Genomic DNA, 19,578 nt, shown 5'->3' with positions numbered 1-19,578 from the left:
CTGGTGCCTCTACCCCACCTCCACCAAAGCAAAGATGGTAAAAAGCATAAGGTTAGTATGAATAAATCGCATTTAATTCAAAATCACAGAACAAACTATAAACCCTGGTTTAATACTTGGAGGTCAGTGTAGGAACTTAGTAACTACTGTATATATAATCTGAAACTGATTTAAATCTTAATTTGAGAAACAATCGCATGTGTGCTATTTGCTATATACTTAACAGTTGAAGGAAGCAAATTATGGTCTCTACATTAAATGAACAGCAAACTACTTTGCCTAATATGATTTATAGTAACCATTTTAAGTGATTAACATTAAAAATACTCTGTTCCTCTTATCCTAACCATTCTTGTACAAGTCTAGACAAGAGGAGACTGAAAAAATAAGTCAAATTATAGGTACTAGAAATGGGACATAGACTGAAGAGATAATACAGAAATTAAGGTACTTGACTTACATGTGACTAACCCCAGTCCAATTCCTGGCAAAACATATAATACTCTGAGCACAGAGTCAGGAGTAAGCCCTAAGCACTGCTGGGTGTAGCCCTAAATCCCCAAACCCCCTAAAAAAAGAAAGATAGTAGAAATGGGAAGCACTATCTTGTGGAAGAACAAAGAGAACAAGAACACTGGTACTAGAAAACGTCCTAGTCCTTCCTAGACTCTAGGATACAGGGAGGAAAGGACAGTAAATGACCTCTGTCCTTCAGAACTGCTCAAAGGGCCTTTCCTCAGGAAAATGCTGTAGCTCTCCACAGCTGTTACAAACATTATAAAGTTCATAGCTGAATCTGTAATCTCCTTGCAGATGACTCTGATCATGATTTCATCACCATTTCCCTTAAATTAAGATGACTTGGAAATGGCAGAGTATGATCATGTTCCTGCATGTCCTGTATCACTAGTTTAACCCACTATGCCAAATGCTGAGACTTCGTTTATGAAGTGTTACCTAGCTGGCATTTAGGTATCTTCATTACAAACAAAACAGATGGGGAGAAGAGGGAGGAGGGCATAGCACTCTCCCCACCCCCCCCTCCCCAGAGTGATAGTACAGTGGGTAGGGCATTTGCCTTGCACATGGCTGACCCGGGTTCAATCCCCCAGCAGCTCCAGCCTCTACAATAAAATTTTTATTCCTGGGGCTGGAGTGATAGCACAGCAGGTAGGGTGTTCGCCTTGCATGTGGCCGACCCAGGTTCAATTCCCAGCATCCCATATGGTCCCCTGAGCACCGCCAGGGGCAATTCCTGAGTGCAGAGGCAGGAGTAACCCCTGTGCGTAACCGGGTGTGACCCAGAAAGCAAAAATTTAAAAAAAAATTTTTTTCCTAAATTGTTTAAATTGTTACACTGAATCATCTGAAGTCTTAAAAGTCACTCCTTAATTACTGCTTTCTATGAAAATATACTTACTTTCTATATAAAATACCCCCCCACACACATACACACACACACTTTGATTCAATTCCATAGTAGCATACCAATAATCACCCCCCAGTCCAACATTCTGAGACAGCAGTGTTTTCATGCCGGAGGCCTTGGTTCAATCACTGGTATCATAAGATCTCTTGAGCGGTACTGGGAGTGACCCCTGAGCAAAGTCATGAGTAGCCTGAGGACCACAGGTGAGATTCCGTCCCACCCCTACCCTGCCCCACAAAACAGAAGGGAAAAAATCAGCTGTACCTGTTTATGGCTGCAGTTACAGAGGTGGCATAACAAGTTGGGGTTAGTTACAAAGGAGCAAACCAAAACTTAATAAGGGGCTGGAGTGGGGGAAGGCAACTGCCCTGCATGCAGGCAATGTGGTTTAATCCCCAGCAGCACACATGGTCCCGAGGCCTGCCATGAGTGATCCCGAGTGAAGCCAAGAATAAGTCCTGAACACTGCCAGGTGTGGCTTAAAAACTGGAACAAAAAAAAAAGCTTTAAAAAAGAAATGTGGAAAACTAGATGACCATAAGGGAGTTTGACATTACTGACATCACTTAAGAAATTTAGAAAGTAGGGGGCTGGAGTGATAGCACAGCGGGTAGGGCATTTGCCTTGCACAAGGCAGACCCGGGTTCGAATCCCAGCATCCTATATGGTCCCCTGAGCACCGCCAGGAGTGATTCCTGAGTGCAGAGCCAAGAGTAACCCCAGGCCCTAAGCTCTCAACTCTGCCTCATTTTGAGGTTCTGTGCATGCAGGGTTGTATTCAATAGCCACATATTGAACACTGGCAGTTATGCCCCAATACAAAGAACTCCAACAAAGGCTTGGAGATGTACTAGTTTAAGGAACTAACTCTGCGTTAATTACTAGTTGATCAATAAACTTTATTGGCCACACACAAAGAATAAAGACTTAACACATGTAACACTCTTTTTCTCTGCCCACCCCTCCCACACACACAACAATAAGACATGAATACCAGGAGTTTACATATTTAAACTTCCAGTTTTCAGAATAAAATCTAAGAATTGTAACAAAATAGCAAAGCATAGCTCTTCCCTTGGGGAGAAAAGGCTACTGTCCTCATGGTAGTCCAGATACAGTATTATAAACTGCTCTCTTGGGCCAGAGTTGATAATACAGTGGGTAGGGCATTTGCCTCGCATATGGCTGACCCGGGTTTGATCCCCAACATCCCATACAGTCTTCCAAGCATTGCCAGGAGTAATTCCTGAGTGCAAAGCCAGGAGTAACCCCTGAACATCTCCAGGTGTGAGCCAAAAACCTACCAAACAAACAAAAACACCCTGCTATCTTCCCGTTTTCAGAAACTCTACAGAGCGTAACGTCTGCTTAACTGTTCAAGAAAAGTGCATCACTGTATCTATGATAAGAAAGCATGGCAGTCTGGTCATAATTGTCATAAAGATTTAAATAGGCATAGGTACATGTATAGTTTGTATATTTTGTATACTACAAAAATAGTACAGCTATTGTTCTTATCTTTAACTCCCAATGACTATACATTATGTGAACTTAAAACGCCTCTCCCTTGAGTGGGAAGGGATCAAAGAGCCAGGAGTAACCCCTAACCACCACCAGGTGTGGTCCAAACCCCTAACCCTCCCTCCACATACACATACAAACACACACACCCCAAAACTAAAACTGTGTCCCAAACCCAACTTATGCCAAGAACTTTGGAGTGACGTTACCACAAATCCGGTATTTTTCCACCCATATGCGCGCGCGCGCGCGCGCACACACACACACACACACACACACACACACACACACACACACACACCACCCCACCCCACCCAACCCCACCCCCAGATCTATCTCCAATTTGAGAAGGATGGCCTAATCAGGTATGTACCTCAATATACCTTTATTTTGCCACCTGTCTCTCTCTGTTCTCCTGCAGAATGCTGACTTTTTTCTGAAAAGCAAGCATTGTTCCCCATTTACTAATACTTAGAGCACACTTCTTGAGTCAGCGACTAGACATCAGAGAACATACACATATAAAACTTGTCAGAGCAATAGTTCAGCGGGTAGGGTGTTTGCCTTGCATGCACAGATGACCTGGGTTCAATCCCCAGCACCCCTTGGACCTGTATGAAAGTGATCCCTGCGCACAGAACCAACCAGGAGTAAACCCAAGTACTGCGAAGTGTAGCCCATAGCCAAAAAACAAAAACAAACAAAAAACACCTTGTAAGAAATGTTTGATCTAGGAGACCAGGCGTGTCACTCAGTAGAAAAGTGCATGTCTTGCATGCATGAGACCAAGGTTCAATCCCTGGCACCACAAACAAGAAATGAATGTGGAACTTGGTCATTCAACTAATAACTCAAGAAAATAGCATTCATGGAATGGACAATTATAGGCAAATTAATTGTGCTTTCCTACACTATCTTTTAACTAAACCCCACCAGCGAGTCCCACTAATCATTCTGGTCCATATGTAACTGATTTTACAAAGCCGCACTTTAGTGTTGCGCCAATAATCTATATTCTGATCAAAAGGAACAGAACAAAGGGAGAAGCAGTTCAATTTATTTAAATCTAAAATTTTTTTTTGGTTGTTTCGTGGTGGTTTTTTTTTTGTTTTGTTTTGGGGCCACACCTGGTGGTACTCAGGAATCACTCCTGGAGGGCAGAGGGGACCAAACGGGGTGCCAGGAATCAGACCCAGGTCAGCTGCAAGCAACACATGCAAACTACCTGCTGTACTACTGCTTGAAGAGAACAGTTCAATTTAGAATATTATGTACTAGATACTACACCAAGTACTTCACAAAAATTTAATCACCAATAAATAATCCTAAATAGAAAGTATTATGATGTCCATGTGATAAACTAGGAAACTTGTGGAGAAAACACAACAAGGCCACAGAGATGTAGTGCTAGGATGATACCCAGGCACAGTGTACATTTTGATTTTTCAGTCACTTTACTAACACTACTTATTTTTTTAGTTTCAGGGTCTAACCAGCAGTGTTGAGCGCTTAATCCTGGCTCTGCACTCAGAGATCCTTCCTGGAGGTGCTGGGGCACAGGGGTCATATGGGATGACAAAGATCGAACCTGGGTTGGCTGCATAGAAGGCAGGTGCCCTGCCCGCTGTGCAATCAGCTGCACTAACACTATTCTTAAGCATGTTATCATTTAATTCTTTTTTCAAGATATTTTAATACAAGAAATGACTCTGAAGTAACTGTTCTCAAAACCAAAACACAACAGAAAAATTTTCCTTTATTAGGTGCTTCAAAACTCAGAGCTAGATTTAGCCAATTTGAAGATTAGATACTTAAAAGGTATATTGGTCACAGTGTATTTCTAAACTCACTGATTATCACCCCAACTTGCCTATTTTATCTTAACGTTATCATTATTTTAAAGTAGTACCATATTAATAGTTGTAAACCATACATTAAAAGCTTTGTACAACAAAATTAAAACAAAACAGGAACACCTTACAGAAACCCAGAGAACACCTTAAAATCTGCCTGCCTTATTAGATATGAAAGATACTACCTTAATATCCACATAAGGACAAGAAATTCAGTGTAAGGGAAAGATCAGTACTAGAAGACTTTGACTGTCTTAAAAATTAGCTTCAGGAGGGGCTGGAGTGATAGCACAGCAGGTAGGGCGTTTGTCTTGAATGTGGCCGACCTGGGTTTGATTCCCAGCATCCCATATGGTCCCATGAGCACCACCAGGGTTGGTTCCTGAGTGCAGAGCCAGGTGTGACCCAAAAAGCAAAATTAAAAAAAAAAAAAAAACTTCAAAATGCCATTTAAGGTATCAAACAGGGTTACCAGAATTGACTACACTCCCCTGCACCTCATTAAAAAAATTGGGCAGGGGCCACAAGGGTTAGGCATTTGCCTTGCACATGGCTCATCCAGGTCTGACCTCAGCACTGCATGTGGTTCTACCAAGCACTGAGCAAAGCCAGGAGGAGCTCTGATCACAGCCTTTCACCCCCCAAAAAGGTAATTACCTGACTTCAAGGGCTTTAATAGCTTCTAGCATTTGTAGAAACTCTGCTGCTTTCCATACATCATTGGCTTCTTCTTCACCTTGTATCATTAACTTTGCTGTATACGTGAACTCAATTAAATGACGAAATGCCATTTTACTAACACCTGTAATTGGAAAAAGAAAGATTTCTTAGTATTCACATTGACTAGATCTTGTAATATTTAGTTAAAAAAGAAAAAAACGACAAAACACTGGTGCTGGATTTGAGGTCAAAACCCATGGTGTTTGGATCATCCTAGTAGTGTTCCAGGAACCATGCAGTGCCAGGTCAAACCTGATACCCTCACAAGTAGAATCTACTGAGCTCTCTGGGATTTGACTCCTGTTATTTTAAACAATTAGCTCCTGGTGCACCTCATTTTCATGTCATCCACATCCAGTTCTGGGTACATAAAGTCCCTTCTGGGACTCTTTCCCATTTCTCATAATTCCTAAAAAGAACTATTTCGTGTACACACACACACACACAGGCACACACAAAAAGTGATCTCCTGGTAGGATGCTAATTTAAAGTGTCCAGGCGAGACAGACAGACAGACAGACAGACAGACACACACACACACACACACACACACACACACACTCTCTCTCTCTCTCTTCCTGGTAGGATGCTCATTGAAAGTGTAGCAGTTTTTTAGTCAAGATCTAACATCATCTAGTATGCTATTTTCAGACCTTTCCATAAATATCCCCAAATCTCTAACAAAACAATAAAATGTGTCATTCAAAGTAACATGAGTTGATTAATCATTACATGTTAGATGCATACAGTTGTCAACCAGGGAGCACTCCATCAACTCAGCTATTGAATCTTCACTAGTTTTCAAAGCTAGTAAATTAAGTTCAGTTCACCACTCGGCCTAGTCTGCACTTCAAGGCCCTCACATTACTCTTAACCACTAATTTCCCTTCCAAATTTGAAATTTTATCAATAGACACTATAATCCTCAAACCAACACTTCACTTTTTTGAGGAAGGTGGGGAGAAAAATTCACAATCAGTAATACTTCGAGGATCATGCGGCTCTGGGACTCTTTTGAACACCTCCCCACAAGAGCTTCCCTGCTTCATTTACACTCACCCTCCTGATATGTTTCATCAATTTTATTTGATGGTACAGATCCTACCACCGACCACCCACTACCCTCCAAGATTCAATTCTTATGCCTCACATCTTCAAGAAACTGCTCTTGAATACTTCCCCTAGGCTGAACTCTATATTTGTTCTGGCCATTATAATTCAAGGGCATCCCTTGACTGTAAAATACTTCCAATAAAATGACTGTGTCTTTGTGCAGTTGCTTCACAGAACCTAATACAATGCTTCCTAAAATAAAGGTATGTATGATAGAAATAAAATACTAGTCACGTTAAGATTACATAATTCCAAGTTTATTATTTGTGTGGTTTTTGTTTAACTTGTAGCCCAAAATGAAACGGCGCCACTCAGAGCCACATTATTATTTCAATCTACTAATAAAAAATTACAAAAAGCTACTGAAGGAATAAAAAGAAAAACGTCTTTTGTTTTTTTTTTTTTTTTGAGAAAAATACTTTTAGCATGTATTTTTATGTTAAGATAAGCCTAAGTACGGGGGCCGGAGCGATAGCACAGCGGGTAGGGCGTTTGCCTTGCACGCGGCCGACCCGGGTTCGATCCCTGGCATCCCATATGGTCCCCCAAGCACCGCCAGGAGTAATTCCTGAGTGCAAAGCCAGGAGTAACCCCTGAGCATCGCTGGGTGTGACCCAAAAAGCAAAAAAAAAAAAAAAAAAAAAGATAAGCCTAAGTAGGGGCCTGAGCACATAGGGTACTTGCACTGCATGCAGCCAACCCAACTTTGATCCCTGGCTTTCCACATGGTCTTCCCAGCACTGCCAGGAGTAATTTCCAAGCACAGAGTTGGGAGTAACAACTGAGCATTGCTGGGTGTGGCCCAAACACATACCACAGGGCCCAGGAATGTCTTAGTGGTAGCATAAACTCCTTGTATGTGTGAGGACCTTGGTTTCAATCCTGAAAAAAATTTTGCTGCTTTTTCAGAACAAAAGATCAAGAGAGTTTAAAAGTACAAAATTTATTCCTAAAACCAATTTATTTTTTCCTGACGTGTAATGGTTTAATTTTTAATCAAACACATATATAACGCTATATATGGCATAACTATATACTATACTCAATCTTACTAATCCTATTAAGCATTATTATAATACCCATTTTACAGATGAGGAAAAAGTTAACCTCTCAAAGTCACATAGTTACTAAGTGATAAAACTAGGATCAGACCCAGAATACCAAAGTCCAAGACAAAGATTTTTAAGCAGGATAAGAGTCTGAATACCCATCATCCTATTCACTCAAATTCACAATCTCTTATTTACAATTCCAAAGTCCTGCAAATTTTACCATTAATTTGACAGCAAAACTTGATCTGAATGAGTACAGATCTATTTAATCTTTATCTCACTTGAAGTAAATATTAGTATTCTAAGGCTCCTGAAATACATGGTTATGAGAGGTTTCTCTAGACCCCAGTGGAAGTATTATTTAACTGAATTATTTTTAGAGTAAAAGAAAAATGTTACAAATCTTTGTTTTTTGTTTTGTTTTGTTTTTTTGCTTTTTGAGTTACTCCTACTCTGCACTGAAGAATTATCCTGGGAGCTCTGGGGACTATATGGGATGCCAGGAATGGAATGGTGGGTCGGCTGCAGGCAAGGCAAATTCCCTACTTGCTGTACTATCACTCCAGCCCCCAAATCTATAATCTTAAAGAACACATCTGCCCTCTAAGGATTTAATAAAGAACTATGGGCTTAGTCCCCAATCTTGGGTAATCAAAATCATCTAACGTCTTAATCTCCAAAATTAAAGCAGGTACAGAAAGCATTTATTGCTAAGAACCCCAGGTGCTTCTTGTGTAATCAGTCGGACACTGGTACTAGGAATTAACCAGTGACCTAATTAGCTAAGAGCACCCAATTCAAACCCAAAACATCTGTCCAGAAAAGTAAACTTCCAGTAGATAGGTTTTTGCTAATATATTTTATTCTCTACCACACTAGCTTAGTGACTTTCTAATTTCAGGCCATTTTCTCACCAATACTTACCCTACCTTTCATACTAGAAATATTGAGAATAGGATTTACCTAACCAAAGTATCTAAAAATGTTAATATACCTTACACCTAGTCTGTGTTATATAAATACAAAATTTTCTCTGATGGAAAATTACTCAAAACATGTTTGTACTTGGATGTCTTATCGTTTACAACAAAGGCTAAAATTTTGAACGCAAGTGTAGAATTGCTATCAGCTTTTATCAGGTGCTTTTGGATCTGTGGTATCAGGATAGAAGGATAGACTTAGAAAATTGGAGACTCAGGTTGGAAGACTGTTTTGAACATGGGTATAAAGGTCAGTCTACTAAAATCTTTTTTCTACTAGAGCATAAAAAGATCCATAAAGGGAGAGGGGGATTAAATTTAGGGCTCCAGGCTGAACACATATGCCCCACCCCTGAATCTCATCTCTAGTCCCTATTAAAGGGAAGGTCACTGTAGGGGGTCACTGACCCAGTTCAATCGCTGGCACCACATATGGTATCCTGAGCAAGGCTAGGCATCACTCTTGAGTAAAACCAGGAACAGCCCTCAATACCACATGGTTTGGCCCACCTACACACACACACAAAGAAAGTAAAGATTTTATATGGTGGTAACCCAAGAGACAGCTAAAGCTGAACGCAAATGACTTTAAGACAATTCTGATTGCCTATGGGAATTTATGGTTCTAATCAATGGTATTAACTCCAGGAACCACGAAAACAGGCAGAGAATGAGCTCAATTTATAGCTAATGCAAGTTTATACCCGTGAACATATTTACAGCTTGAGTTTCTTTTACATGTTGTTTGCAAAGCCCGATAAAGACCTGATTCTCAGAGATAGTTTAGCAGGTAGGGCCCTTGCCTTGCAGGGTTCAACCATACCCCATACGGTCCATTTTCCTGCCTGGAGTGTGACCCCAAAAGGAAAAAAAACACAAAAGGTTATTTTCAATGCTGTCCTTGCACAGGTGTCATCCTTTGGCAGTGCTGTTCTAACTGTGCGGCACGTACAAATTATCTGGAATTGATCTTGATTTAGGAGGTCTGGGACAGAGCCTGAGAATCTACATTTCTAACAAGTTTCCATATTTTTTGTCTAAGTACCATTCGGCTGGAGAGAGAGAACAGCGGGTAGGGCATCTGCCTTGCACACAGCCAACCAGGGTTCGATTCCTCCGTCCCTCTCGAAGAGCCAGGCAAGCTACCAAAAGTATCCCGCCCACATGGCAGAGCCTGGCAAGCTACCTGTGGCGTATTCAATATGCCAAAAACAGTTAACAACAAATCTCACAATGGAGACGTTACTGGTGCCCGCTCGAGCAAATTGATGAACAACGGGAGGACAGTGCTACAGTGCTACCACTGGACCTGTGACGACATGTTAAATAAGGACCTAAAGAACTTTTAAATACAAAGATATTTGGATCCCACCCCTCAAAATTGAGCTAATTTATCTGAAGTAGAGTAAGGGCATGGTACAAGCGCTTGCATATCAGCCAGCTAGCACTTGACTGATATGTTCCAAAGTGCAGCTAATCACAAGAACCATCATTATTATTACTCACATTTTACAGATGAAAATTCAGGTCTAGCTACTACAACTGTGTGTTTGCTCACTGATTCAAAAAAAAAAAAAAACTAAAACAACAAAAACCTGGACTTAATGTACAAATAAAACTGAATTTTGAAATACAAAGAGAAACTCTGGTCTAAGAAAAAAAAAAAAGGAAAGGGGATTATGTGGGTGGATCAGAATCTTGGTTTTTATTCTTTCCTGACAGCCCTGCCTCCAGGCAAGTGCCAGTCCTGATGCTACACACCAGTGGCTAAAAGCAAAGGCACCTAAACTCTAGAGAAAGTTCTTAACTGAACTAGGAAACGTCAGTGATTTTCAGTTAACAGACTTCAAAATACTGAAGGCTGGATTCCACCCCGAGATATTATTCTAATATTACTGCCATGGTTAGGATCTCAACCAAGTCATTAGGACTATCAGAAAGATATCACAAACTTCAGAAGCTCTCCACGAGATTCAAACAAATGTGAGGACATCTGATATAGACTATGATCTGAAGAATATGGAGAGAACTCACTTGTTTGGAGGGCCACTTAGCATCTCTTAGAGCCTATTCCTGGAGGTGCTCAGAGCAGATCCTCAGGGATTGAATTCTGGTCAGTCATACACAAGGCAAATGCCCTATCTACTGTATTATCATTCCAAGCCTGAGAACTCACATTTCTTTCTCCTCTTTCTCTCATTCCTTCCTCCAGAAAACAGATCCTTTTGCAGGAAGAATATACAGCACAGTGAGACTAAAAGTTGCCATTTTTTCTAGTCATGAAAACCATGAAAGCAAGCTCCTGATCAAGAAAACAAGGTTCTGAAAAAATATCAGAAGAGGAAGCTGGAGAAAGGTTCTCCGGATTTGTTGGTTTTTTGGTTTGGTTTTTTTTTTTTTTTTTTTGCTTTTTGGGTTATACCCAGCGATGCTCAGGGGTTACTCCTGGCTCTGCACTCAGGAATTAATCCTGGCAGTGCTCGGGGGACCATATAGGATGCTGGGAATCGAACCCGGGTTGGTCGAGTGCAAGACAAACACCCTACCCGCTGTGCTATCGGCTCCAGCCCTAAGTTCTCGTGATTTGTATGCAGTCCCAACTTAATACCAAATCTGCCACAAGCTGCAGTGAGCTGAGGTGATAGCAAAGGCTTTGGAAACAGCACCCTGAGGTACCACCAACCCAGGGCAGCACATACAGCACCAAAACAGCACAATAAAGATCAAAAACCAAAGTTTAATACTAGCTAGCTAGCTAAAATAAAACCCACTAGGGGCTGGAGCAATAGCACAGCGGGTAGGGCGTTTGCCTTGCACGTGGCTGACCTGGGTTCGGTTCCCAGCATCCCATATGGTCCCCTGAGCAACGCCAGGGGTGATTCCTGAGTGCAGAGCCAGGAATGACCCCTGTGCATCGCCGGGTGTGGCCCAAAAAGCAAAAAAAGAAAAACAAACAAAAAAAAAACCAATTAAATAAAACCCACTAATGGCAAAAGCATTCCCCAGAGGCTTTCTGCAGCGTTAAGGCAAAATTCATGATATAATCTGAAATTACTTAACATATTTTACTCATTTTAAAAAGGGACTGTGGCGGCTTTTGGCCAAAATGCATCCCGACTACTCATTAGGTTTCCGGCGCTGGACCACTCCAGGTGGAAATGGGTTTCGTGCCTTGGCCTATTTCCCCTGGCAGCTCGGTCGCCACTGCCATCTTCCAGAGGCCTAGGGACAACCAGGGAGGGGCCTCATGAGATGGGGGCGGAACAGGTCCTCCCTACCCCCCACCCCGACAAAACCCCAAGTTGCCACCCACAAAGGAGCCCTCTGGCTGCTGATCGAGCTGTTCATCAGCCATGATCCCAGAGACTCAGAAACAAAGCTCGAAACGCAGTGGCTTTTGGCAGAAATCCCTCTAGATTTCATTATTAAAACTTCAGAATTCCGGGGCTGGAATTAGCACAGCGGGTAGGGCATTTGCCTTGCACGCAGCCAACCCGGGTTCGATTCCCAGCATCCCATATGGTCCCCCGAGCACTGCCAGGAGTAATTCCTGAGCACAGAGCCAGGAGTGACCCCTGTGCATCACTGGGTGTGACCAAAAAACCAAAACAACAACAACAACAAAAAAAAACTTCAGAATTCCAAAATTGCGTGGCCACAATAGCGGCTGTGCATCATCGTATGCAATTCATAAACAGCAATAGAAAACATTGTCTAATGTTGACTTTTCGGCAGATCTGAGTGTTGGGGTAAAATCCCAAATAATGGTAGGTTTGGTGTCAAAATGTTGAATGTAATCAAAGTAGAGAGAGAATAATGTGGAAATCGTATGCCACACAGGTAGGGGGAGGGTGTGGGATGGGGGGCGATTACTGGGGTTTTTGGTGGTGGAAAATGTACACTGGTGAAGGGTTGAGTATTTCATCATTATATAACCGAGACTTAAACCGAAAACTTTGTAACCACTCTCACGGTGTTTCAATTAAAAAAAAAAAAAAGGAAAGAAAGAAAGAAAAAGGGATGAGGCAGAATGTCCAAAGTTATACAACTAGCAAGCAGTGAAGCCTGCGCCACAACTCAGGTTTTCTAAATGGGACTCAAGGTTTCCTCTACAGCCAGGTGACCTCACTTAATAGTAGAGTAGTCTCTACTTTAAGTCCTTTAAGTTAAGGACTTAAAGTTACATTGGGCCAAAAAGAGATCAACAACTGAAGCACGTAGTTTTGCTTGTTCTTTTCCCTTTTCACCATTTAAGCCACATGATTACAATAGTGTTAATGTTCTATGGTTTTGATTTACATTTACCACACCTTACCACCACCAAAGTGCCCAATACCCTGCACCACTCTCCTTATGTTATTTCTAGTTCAAGTCTTTGGAAAGGCTGCCCACGTAGTGGCTGAGCAATGCCAGGTGTGGCTGCAAGATTTTAAAAAAAGATACTAAAGCCAAACCGACTCTTTGAACTGGAAAATGAGAATAGAAGAGTTTCTTCATCTTTTATTTTCTTATCTTCCCAGTTTCAACACTGTGAGCTGTGTGCATAACTATAACAGACTTACCAGGGTCAAAAGTACTGAGAAGTGGGCTGGAGTGTTAGTACAGTGGGAAGAATGCTTGCCTTGCATGTGGCCACCCCGTTTGACCCTTGGTCCCCCCAAGCACTGCCAGGCGTCAGCCCTGAGAACTGCAGGGCGCAGCCCAGAAGGGGGACGGGGGTAGGGGGGAACTACTGAGAGGAACAAAAGATACTCACAAAATACTCATCCTTCAGAAAAAAAGAACCATCCTACTTTTCCTGACAAGTCATATTCCTCAATCCACCAGCAAGCAGTCATTTAATTTTTGACTTTTTCAGAGTGTGAAATCTTTCCTTCTGAGGTAAACTTACCACTCATTCTCCCACCCCAGAAATACCATTCGGCAGGAAGTCACCAGTGCTTGCTGCATGTCTTAATCACCCACTTTTTGGAGATGACAAGAAAGCAATTGAGGTAAACTGCCTGGATCCCACAGTAACTCCCTTAGTGAAAAAACGAGTGAAATCTTATAATTGAATCCAAAAGACACTGGATTTCTCCCTTTGGTTAGCTTTATGGACTTCGTCACACCTGTGTTCTGTCACAGATAACCAAATAATCTATCAATACTAGAATGTTAGAATAATCAGCATGTGCCAAAACAGATTATACTTTTGTTTTTGTTTTAGTGCCACACCCAGCAGTGCTCAGGGTTTACTCCTGGCTCTATGCTTAGGGCTTACTCTTGGCAGGGTTCAGGGGACCATATGGGGTGCCAGGGATGGATCAATTCCAGGTCAGCCACGTATATGGCAAGCACCCTGCTCACTGTACTGTATCGCCCTAGTCCCCAGAGTATTCTTTTTAACTCTTTACATTTTCTTTACTTCCCTAGGCACCAAATTTCCCCAAGGGCATAGTATTTCTAAGCAACACGTTCAAAACAAAGAACATATGCAGAGAAATACAAAACTAAAGCTCAAAAACCTAAAACAAGTTCAAACTATTTAGACAGAAAAACTGCTTTCTGATGGGAAAAGGGGAGGGGGTTTAATTAAAAAAACAAAAAGCATGGAAATTAGTAACATAAATGGAAATATCGCAAGCTCCACTTCAGTCAAGTAACTTTGAATTTGTTGCCTAATATATGTTGGAAAAATTAACTTCAAAAAAGTACTAAGAACCTCATAAAACACACATATATCACATAGCATAATACCTGGCAATTAGCAGACTCTTAAAGAAAAGTGAAAACTACGAAGGCACTACTTTAAGGCAATCAGCAGATGCTCCTATCCACCCATACCTTCCACATTCATTAAAAGCACTAGAACTTCCTCTGATAATCCCATCATTTCCTCTTTCCTTGCCTTTTCTTGTGGCATCCCACAGCACACTGTTGCCCTCATCTTACTTTTGCTATCACAGGACAGCACATGAAACCTACATGATTCCACCAAAGACAGTAACTGAATTTTAATGTGTTCAAAAAGACAGACCCATCAGTTTCAGCAACAGAAAAAAAATCTTTTGAAAGACCAATATCTACAACCAACTTAAAAAGTTTTCCCTGGCAGATCATTTTACCAAGCACTTCACTGAAAGTAAGAATTCTCAGGTGTCAAAAGAACAATGTATCCTGTCACCTAATAGGAAACATTGATGCCTGTTTCTAGGATGTCTTGCTAAATTAACTTTCTAAAACTTCCATTATGTTTGCTATGTATTGTATTTAAACAAGCATTTACCTTCTATCTCCACCAAAGGTTCCTGAGTAAATTCCTGAAAGAATTTGTAGAAGAACTTGCTGCAAGCAGCCAAAACAGCTTTATGGGCCTTAAAATGGTGTCCTAGATAAAAAAAAAAAAAAAAAAGAAAAGAAAACCATACATAAACCACACCAAAAAAATAAAACCTGTAAAGCTATAAAATAAACCCAAAGCCCAAAGATTAAATGGAAACATCTCATCTTCATAATACAATAAAACTAAAGATTACTCGTCAGCATAGTCTTGGCAACTATCTTGATAAATTTCCATCTCAATTAGCCAAGAAGCCAAACCATCACCTCGGACAAAAAAATAAAAAAAAATAAACTAAAAAGACTTTTAGTCAGCTTTGCATAGGCCACTTTACCTCCTGCTACTTAAGAAGGGTACATACTACTCCATTCAAAGTGCTCCAGATAAACACAGCAGAAAAAAAAAGGTCTGCACCTCATTTAGGGGGGTTGGGGGGGGGGAACACCACAGAATAAGCACCAAACTGGATGCGTCTGCTCTAGGAAGCGTCAACAGGCTTAACAGTTACAAGCTCGATCTGCAGCAGAGGTCCTAATAAAGCACAGCTTGCCTTGAGAAGCTTCTTTTCCCAGGGGGTGGGGGGGAAGCTACGCCTGCCCCCAGCTGCGGTTGCCTTCATTAACGACTACTAAGGGCTCCATTTCACTGGTCGGGGGTGGGAAGGCGGGGAGGGGACCCAAAATAGTGAGTGCCGGGTTCTGCAAAGGAGTCCGCACCTTCCCTTCCCTTCCCTGCCCAGCCCGCTCGCCCTCACCCGCACCCCCCCACCCCGCCCGCAAGACCACTGGGGTGAACAGCACCACAATCCACATCTCCCAAGTGAGGGACGCCGCGGGAGCCTCCGCCGAGGGGACGGTCCGCTCCCGCGCCGGGGCCCCACGCTGCCCCGCCAACACGCTTCACACCCGCGTCTGCACCGAGGAAAACTTTCCCGAGCGGCGGCAGGAAGGGAAAGGGCGGCGAGGGGCACGTGGGCAGCGGCGCGGAGGGCCGGGCCGCCCCCCGCGGCCGACGGCGCGGGTCCAGGGAGCGGGCGGACACTGACAAGCGCCCCGGGGACTCCCCGGAAAAGCCTCGGGACCGGGGGCGAGGGGGGGAGGGGGGGAGACGGTGGGGGGGGGCAAAGGGGGACGGCGACTGGCGCCTCGACCCACCGTCCACGATCAGGGTGATGTCCGTGAAGCGGTCTTGCTCCCGCTGCTCATTCAATCGGTCCAGGATCATCTTGTGGTGCTCGGGGAACTCTTGGAGGCATTCCATCGTCTCTTCGGCCTCCATGGCCGTCGGGGGTGCTCTACGGAAAAGAGGGAGCGGGAGAAGGGACACCCGTGAGCCCGGGCCGGGGCACCCCACCCCGGAAAAGGCAGCAAGCTACCCACCACCACCAGCAGCAGCAACAAACAAACAAACAAACAAGCCAGCGCGCCCCCCCCCCGGCCCCCCGCCAGCAGTGTGAAGAGAAGCGGGGGAGGGGGAGGCCAGGAGAGAGGGAAGACCCGGGAAAGAAAAGAAAGGCGAGCCGGGGGTGTACGCGGGGTGCGGGGGGGGCGCGCCGCGCTTCAGAGGGGGCCGGAGCCGCGGCGGCGGGACTCCGAGCCTGACCTAACTGGAGTCGGGAAGAGACTCGCGCTGGAGCCGGGTGGGCACCGCGCCGGAGGCTCCGGGCGCGCAAGTCCGGCAGGGGGTAGGGAACCCGACGGCCGGCCGCGGCGGCCCGCTAACGGCCCGCCCAGCCCTTCCCGCCGGGGCCCGGGCTCCCGCCGCCCCGGGGACCCGGTCCGGCCCCGCGGCCCACAACGACTCCCCGGGTCGCCTCTCCCTTCCCCCGCCCTCCCTCTGCTCCCCCGCCCCGACCCGGCCGGCACTCACTCCGGGGAAAGGAGGAGCGGCCCGGGCCGGCGCGTCACTTACGTCGACGTCCTGCGTCAGCACGTCAGGCTCCCGGCTGACGCCTCCTCGGCGCGGCCCGAGAGCGACGTGCCACGCCCCCTCCCCGGCGGGGGGCGGAGCTAAGCGGGGGAGCCCGAGCGGGAGGGGGGACGTGGCGCAGCCGAGGGCGAGGCGGCGCGCGCCGAGAGGAGGAAATGGGCGGGCGCAGGGGGGCGGCCCCTTTAAGGGCCTGCCGGTGCGGCCCGCGGGGCGTCTGAGACGCCGCCGGGCCGCCTCCCGCACCCGCCGCTCGGCTCCGCTCGGCTCGGCTCGGCTCGTCTGGCCGGCGAGGACGCTCCCGCTCTCCCACTCGGCTCGCCTCCGCTTCCCCCGGGGCGCGCTCCGCCCCTACCGAGAGCACCGCAGCCGCCTTACCTAGCTCGCCGTCCTCCCGCTCTCCTCTCCGGCCCTCCGAACCTTTCCCGGCCTGCTCGGCCTTCCTGCCCGGGCGGAATTCGCCCCCCGCCCGGTCCCGCTCCTGAGGAGCGCCTCGCCCTCCATGGCCCCGCTGGGGCCCCGCGCGCGCGCTCCCCGCTCCGGTCTGGCCGGCGCACGTGCGCTCGGGCTCCGGGACCCGGCCGGCCGCGGCGGCCACGGGCGCGAGCACGTCCCGGCCGCCTGGGCTCGGCCTCCCGGGTGCCCGCCCTCCCCGTGCGCGGCCGGCGGGCACGTGTCCACTCGCCCGGGCACCCGGCGCGCCGCGCGGGGGTTACCACCTGGCACTCCGGACTGCAGCTTGCAGCGTCCGGGCTGGGGCGGGCAGTGGCCTGGAGAATCGGCCTCAGGCAGTTCGCTCACTCTTCCCTTCTGTCTATACTTGAGGGCCACGCGCGCCGGTGCTCAGGACTCACTCCCAGGCTCTGGAACCTTAGGGAGTGCTCAGGATCGAACCCGGGTGGGCCCTGTGTGAGTGCACTACCTGCTGTACCATTGCTCCAATTTCCAAACCAATAATAATAATAATAATGGGGGCCGGAGCGATAGTACAGAGGGTAGGGCGTTTGCCTTGCACGCGGCCGCCCCGGGTTCAATCCCCGGCATCCCATATGGTCCCCTAAGCACCACCAGGAGTAATTCCTGAGTGCAAAAGCCAGGAGTAACCCCTGAGTATCGCTGGATATGACCCAAAAAGCAAAAAAATAAGAACAACAACAACAAAAAAAGTCAATGGCCTATATAAAAAGCGACATGAAATCTCAGTGTTCTTGTTTTAGGTGAACACATGCAGAAATACCAAGATTATAGCATTCCGGATATTAAAGTGTGCAGGGGACAAAACCACCCATAGGCACCTCCTCAGTAAAGCTAAATTAGATTTTCATATAATCTGAGCTGCATCCCTGGTCCCTCTTCAGGTGGGTTTATCTTTGTAAGGGAAGAGGCCACACCCAGCAGTGCTCAGAGACTCCTGGCTCTGTGCTCAGGATTGACTCTGGCCCTGTTCTTGGTGCGCTGCTCTTCTTACCTGGTTTGCCACATGCAAGGCAGGCACCTTTCCTGTACCAGCTCTCTGGGCAATGTGGTTTTATTTTCTCATTTGCCTAATTTTTTTTTTTAATGGCTACTTGACATTACGGGCTGGAGAGATAGTACAGCGGGTAGGGCATTTGCCTAGCAAGTCTCACAATGGAGACATTACTGTTGCCCGCTCGAGCAAATCGATGAGCAACGGGATGACAGTGGTACAGTGGTACTTGACATTATGTGGTAAATTTCCCCCCCCCCTTTTTGTTTTTGGGTCAAACCCACTAGTGCTCAGGGCTTACTCATGATTCCTCATTCTTAGCAGTGCTCAGGGAGTCATGTGGTGCAATGGATCAAACTGAGATCAGCTGTATGTACTGCACGTGCCTGTACTGTCTCTGTGACCCCAGTTTGGGGGAAACTAAGATCATTCTCTCTCTCTTCCCCTCTCTCTCTCTCTCTCTCTCTCTCTCTCTCTCTCTCTCTCTCTCTCTCTCTCTCTCTCTCCTCTCTCCTTTCTCTTGGGGATTGGGCCACACCTGACAGTGCTTAGTACTTATTCCTGGGACCATATGTGTACCAAGTTTTGGGGGTCAGCCATGTGCAAGACAAGCACCCTTCCTACTGTATTATCTCCCTGGTCCTACATAATTTTGTCTTTCTCCATAAAAGATTTATTTTTACTTTTGGTGGGATAGGCAATTGGGATCATATTCAATTTTAGAAAAATTAAAGATGACCTTTATTTCCTTTTAGGACCAACCTTCTGGTTCCCCTTTATTTCTAGATGTATATTCTTTGCTCTTTTTTATATTTTGTTTAGTTTTGTTTAGTTGCACCACACCCTCCTTGTTCTGTCACTCAGGGGTCATTTCTGGACTGTATGTGCTGCGGGACTAGTATCTTACTGACTGTACTATCTCTCCAGCCCTAGGATATAGTTTCTTTTTGTTGTTGTTTTTGGTTTTGTTTGGAGGCCAACATGGTCATGGTCAGTGCTTACTCCTGTCTCTGTTCTCAGAGATCACCCCTGACAAGCTCAGGGAACCGTGTGGAGTATTGGGAATCTAACCCAGGTCAACCACGTGAAAGGCCTGGCTGTCATATCTTTCTGGCCCCCAGGATATATAGTTCCTTAATCCACACTCAAGACTTTCTCTTTGTTAATGTTTGAATTTACTCTCAATTGTTCATA

At 45.4% G+C, this 19,578-nt stretch overlaps 1 protein-coding gene across 6 annotated transcripts in view; it reads right to left on the bottom strand.

The window, feature by feature from the left end:
- Positions 1-17,545, bottom strand: part of ZNF131 (zinc finger protein 131) — a 34,200-nt gene extending 16,655 nt beyond the window's left edge. For 2 of the 6 annotated variants that reach the window (XM_055133351.1, XM_055133371.1), the window contains exons 1-4: positions 17,295-17,545; positions 16,145-16,284; positions 14,937-15,038; positions 5,461-5,605 (exon numbers count right to left, since the gene is read on the bottom strand). In XM_055133351.1, the coding sequence (XP_054989326.1) occupies positions 5,461-5,605; positions 14,937-15,038; positions 16,145-16,268 (371 nt within the window). In that variant the 5' untranslated portion in view covers positions 16,269-16,284; positions 17,295-17,545. Of the gene's footprint in view, positions 1-5,460; positions 5,606-14,936; positions 15,039-16,144; positions 16,285-16,592; positions 16,811-16,859; positions 16,885-17,294 lie in introns of those variants that run through there. The other 4 variants (XM_055133363.1, XM_055133357.1, XM_055133361.1 and 1 more) reach the window with 4 other exon arrangements.
- Positions 17,546-19,578: the final 2,033 nt, after the last annotated feature.

This window comes from Sorex araneus, chromosome 1 (assembly GCF_027595985.1).
Source record: "Sorex araneus isolate mSorAra2 chromosome 1, mSorAra2.pri, whole genome shotgun sequence".
Classification (NCBI taxonomy): domain Eukaryota; kingdom Metazoa; phylum Chordata; class Mammalia; order Eulipotyphla; family Soricidae; genus Sorex; species Sorex araneus.
Note: the sequence above shows the minus strand (reverse complement) of the source record. Positions and strands in the feature narration are given on the sequence as shown.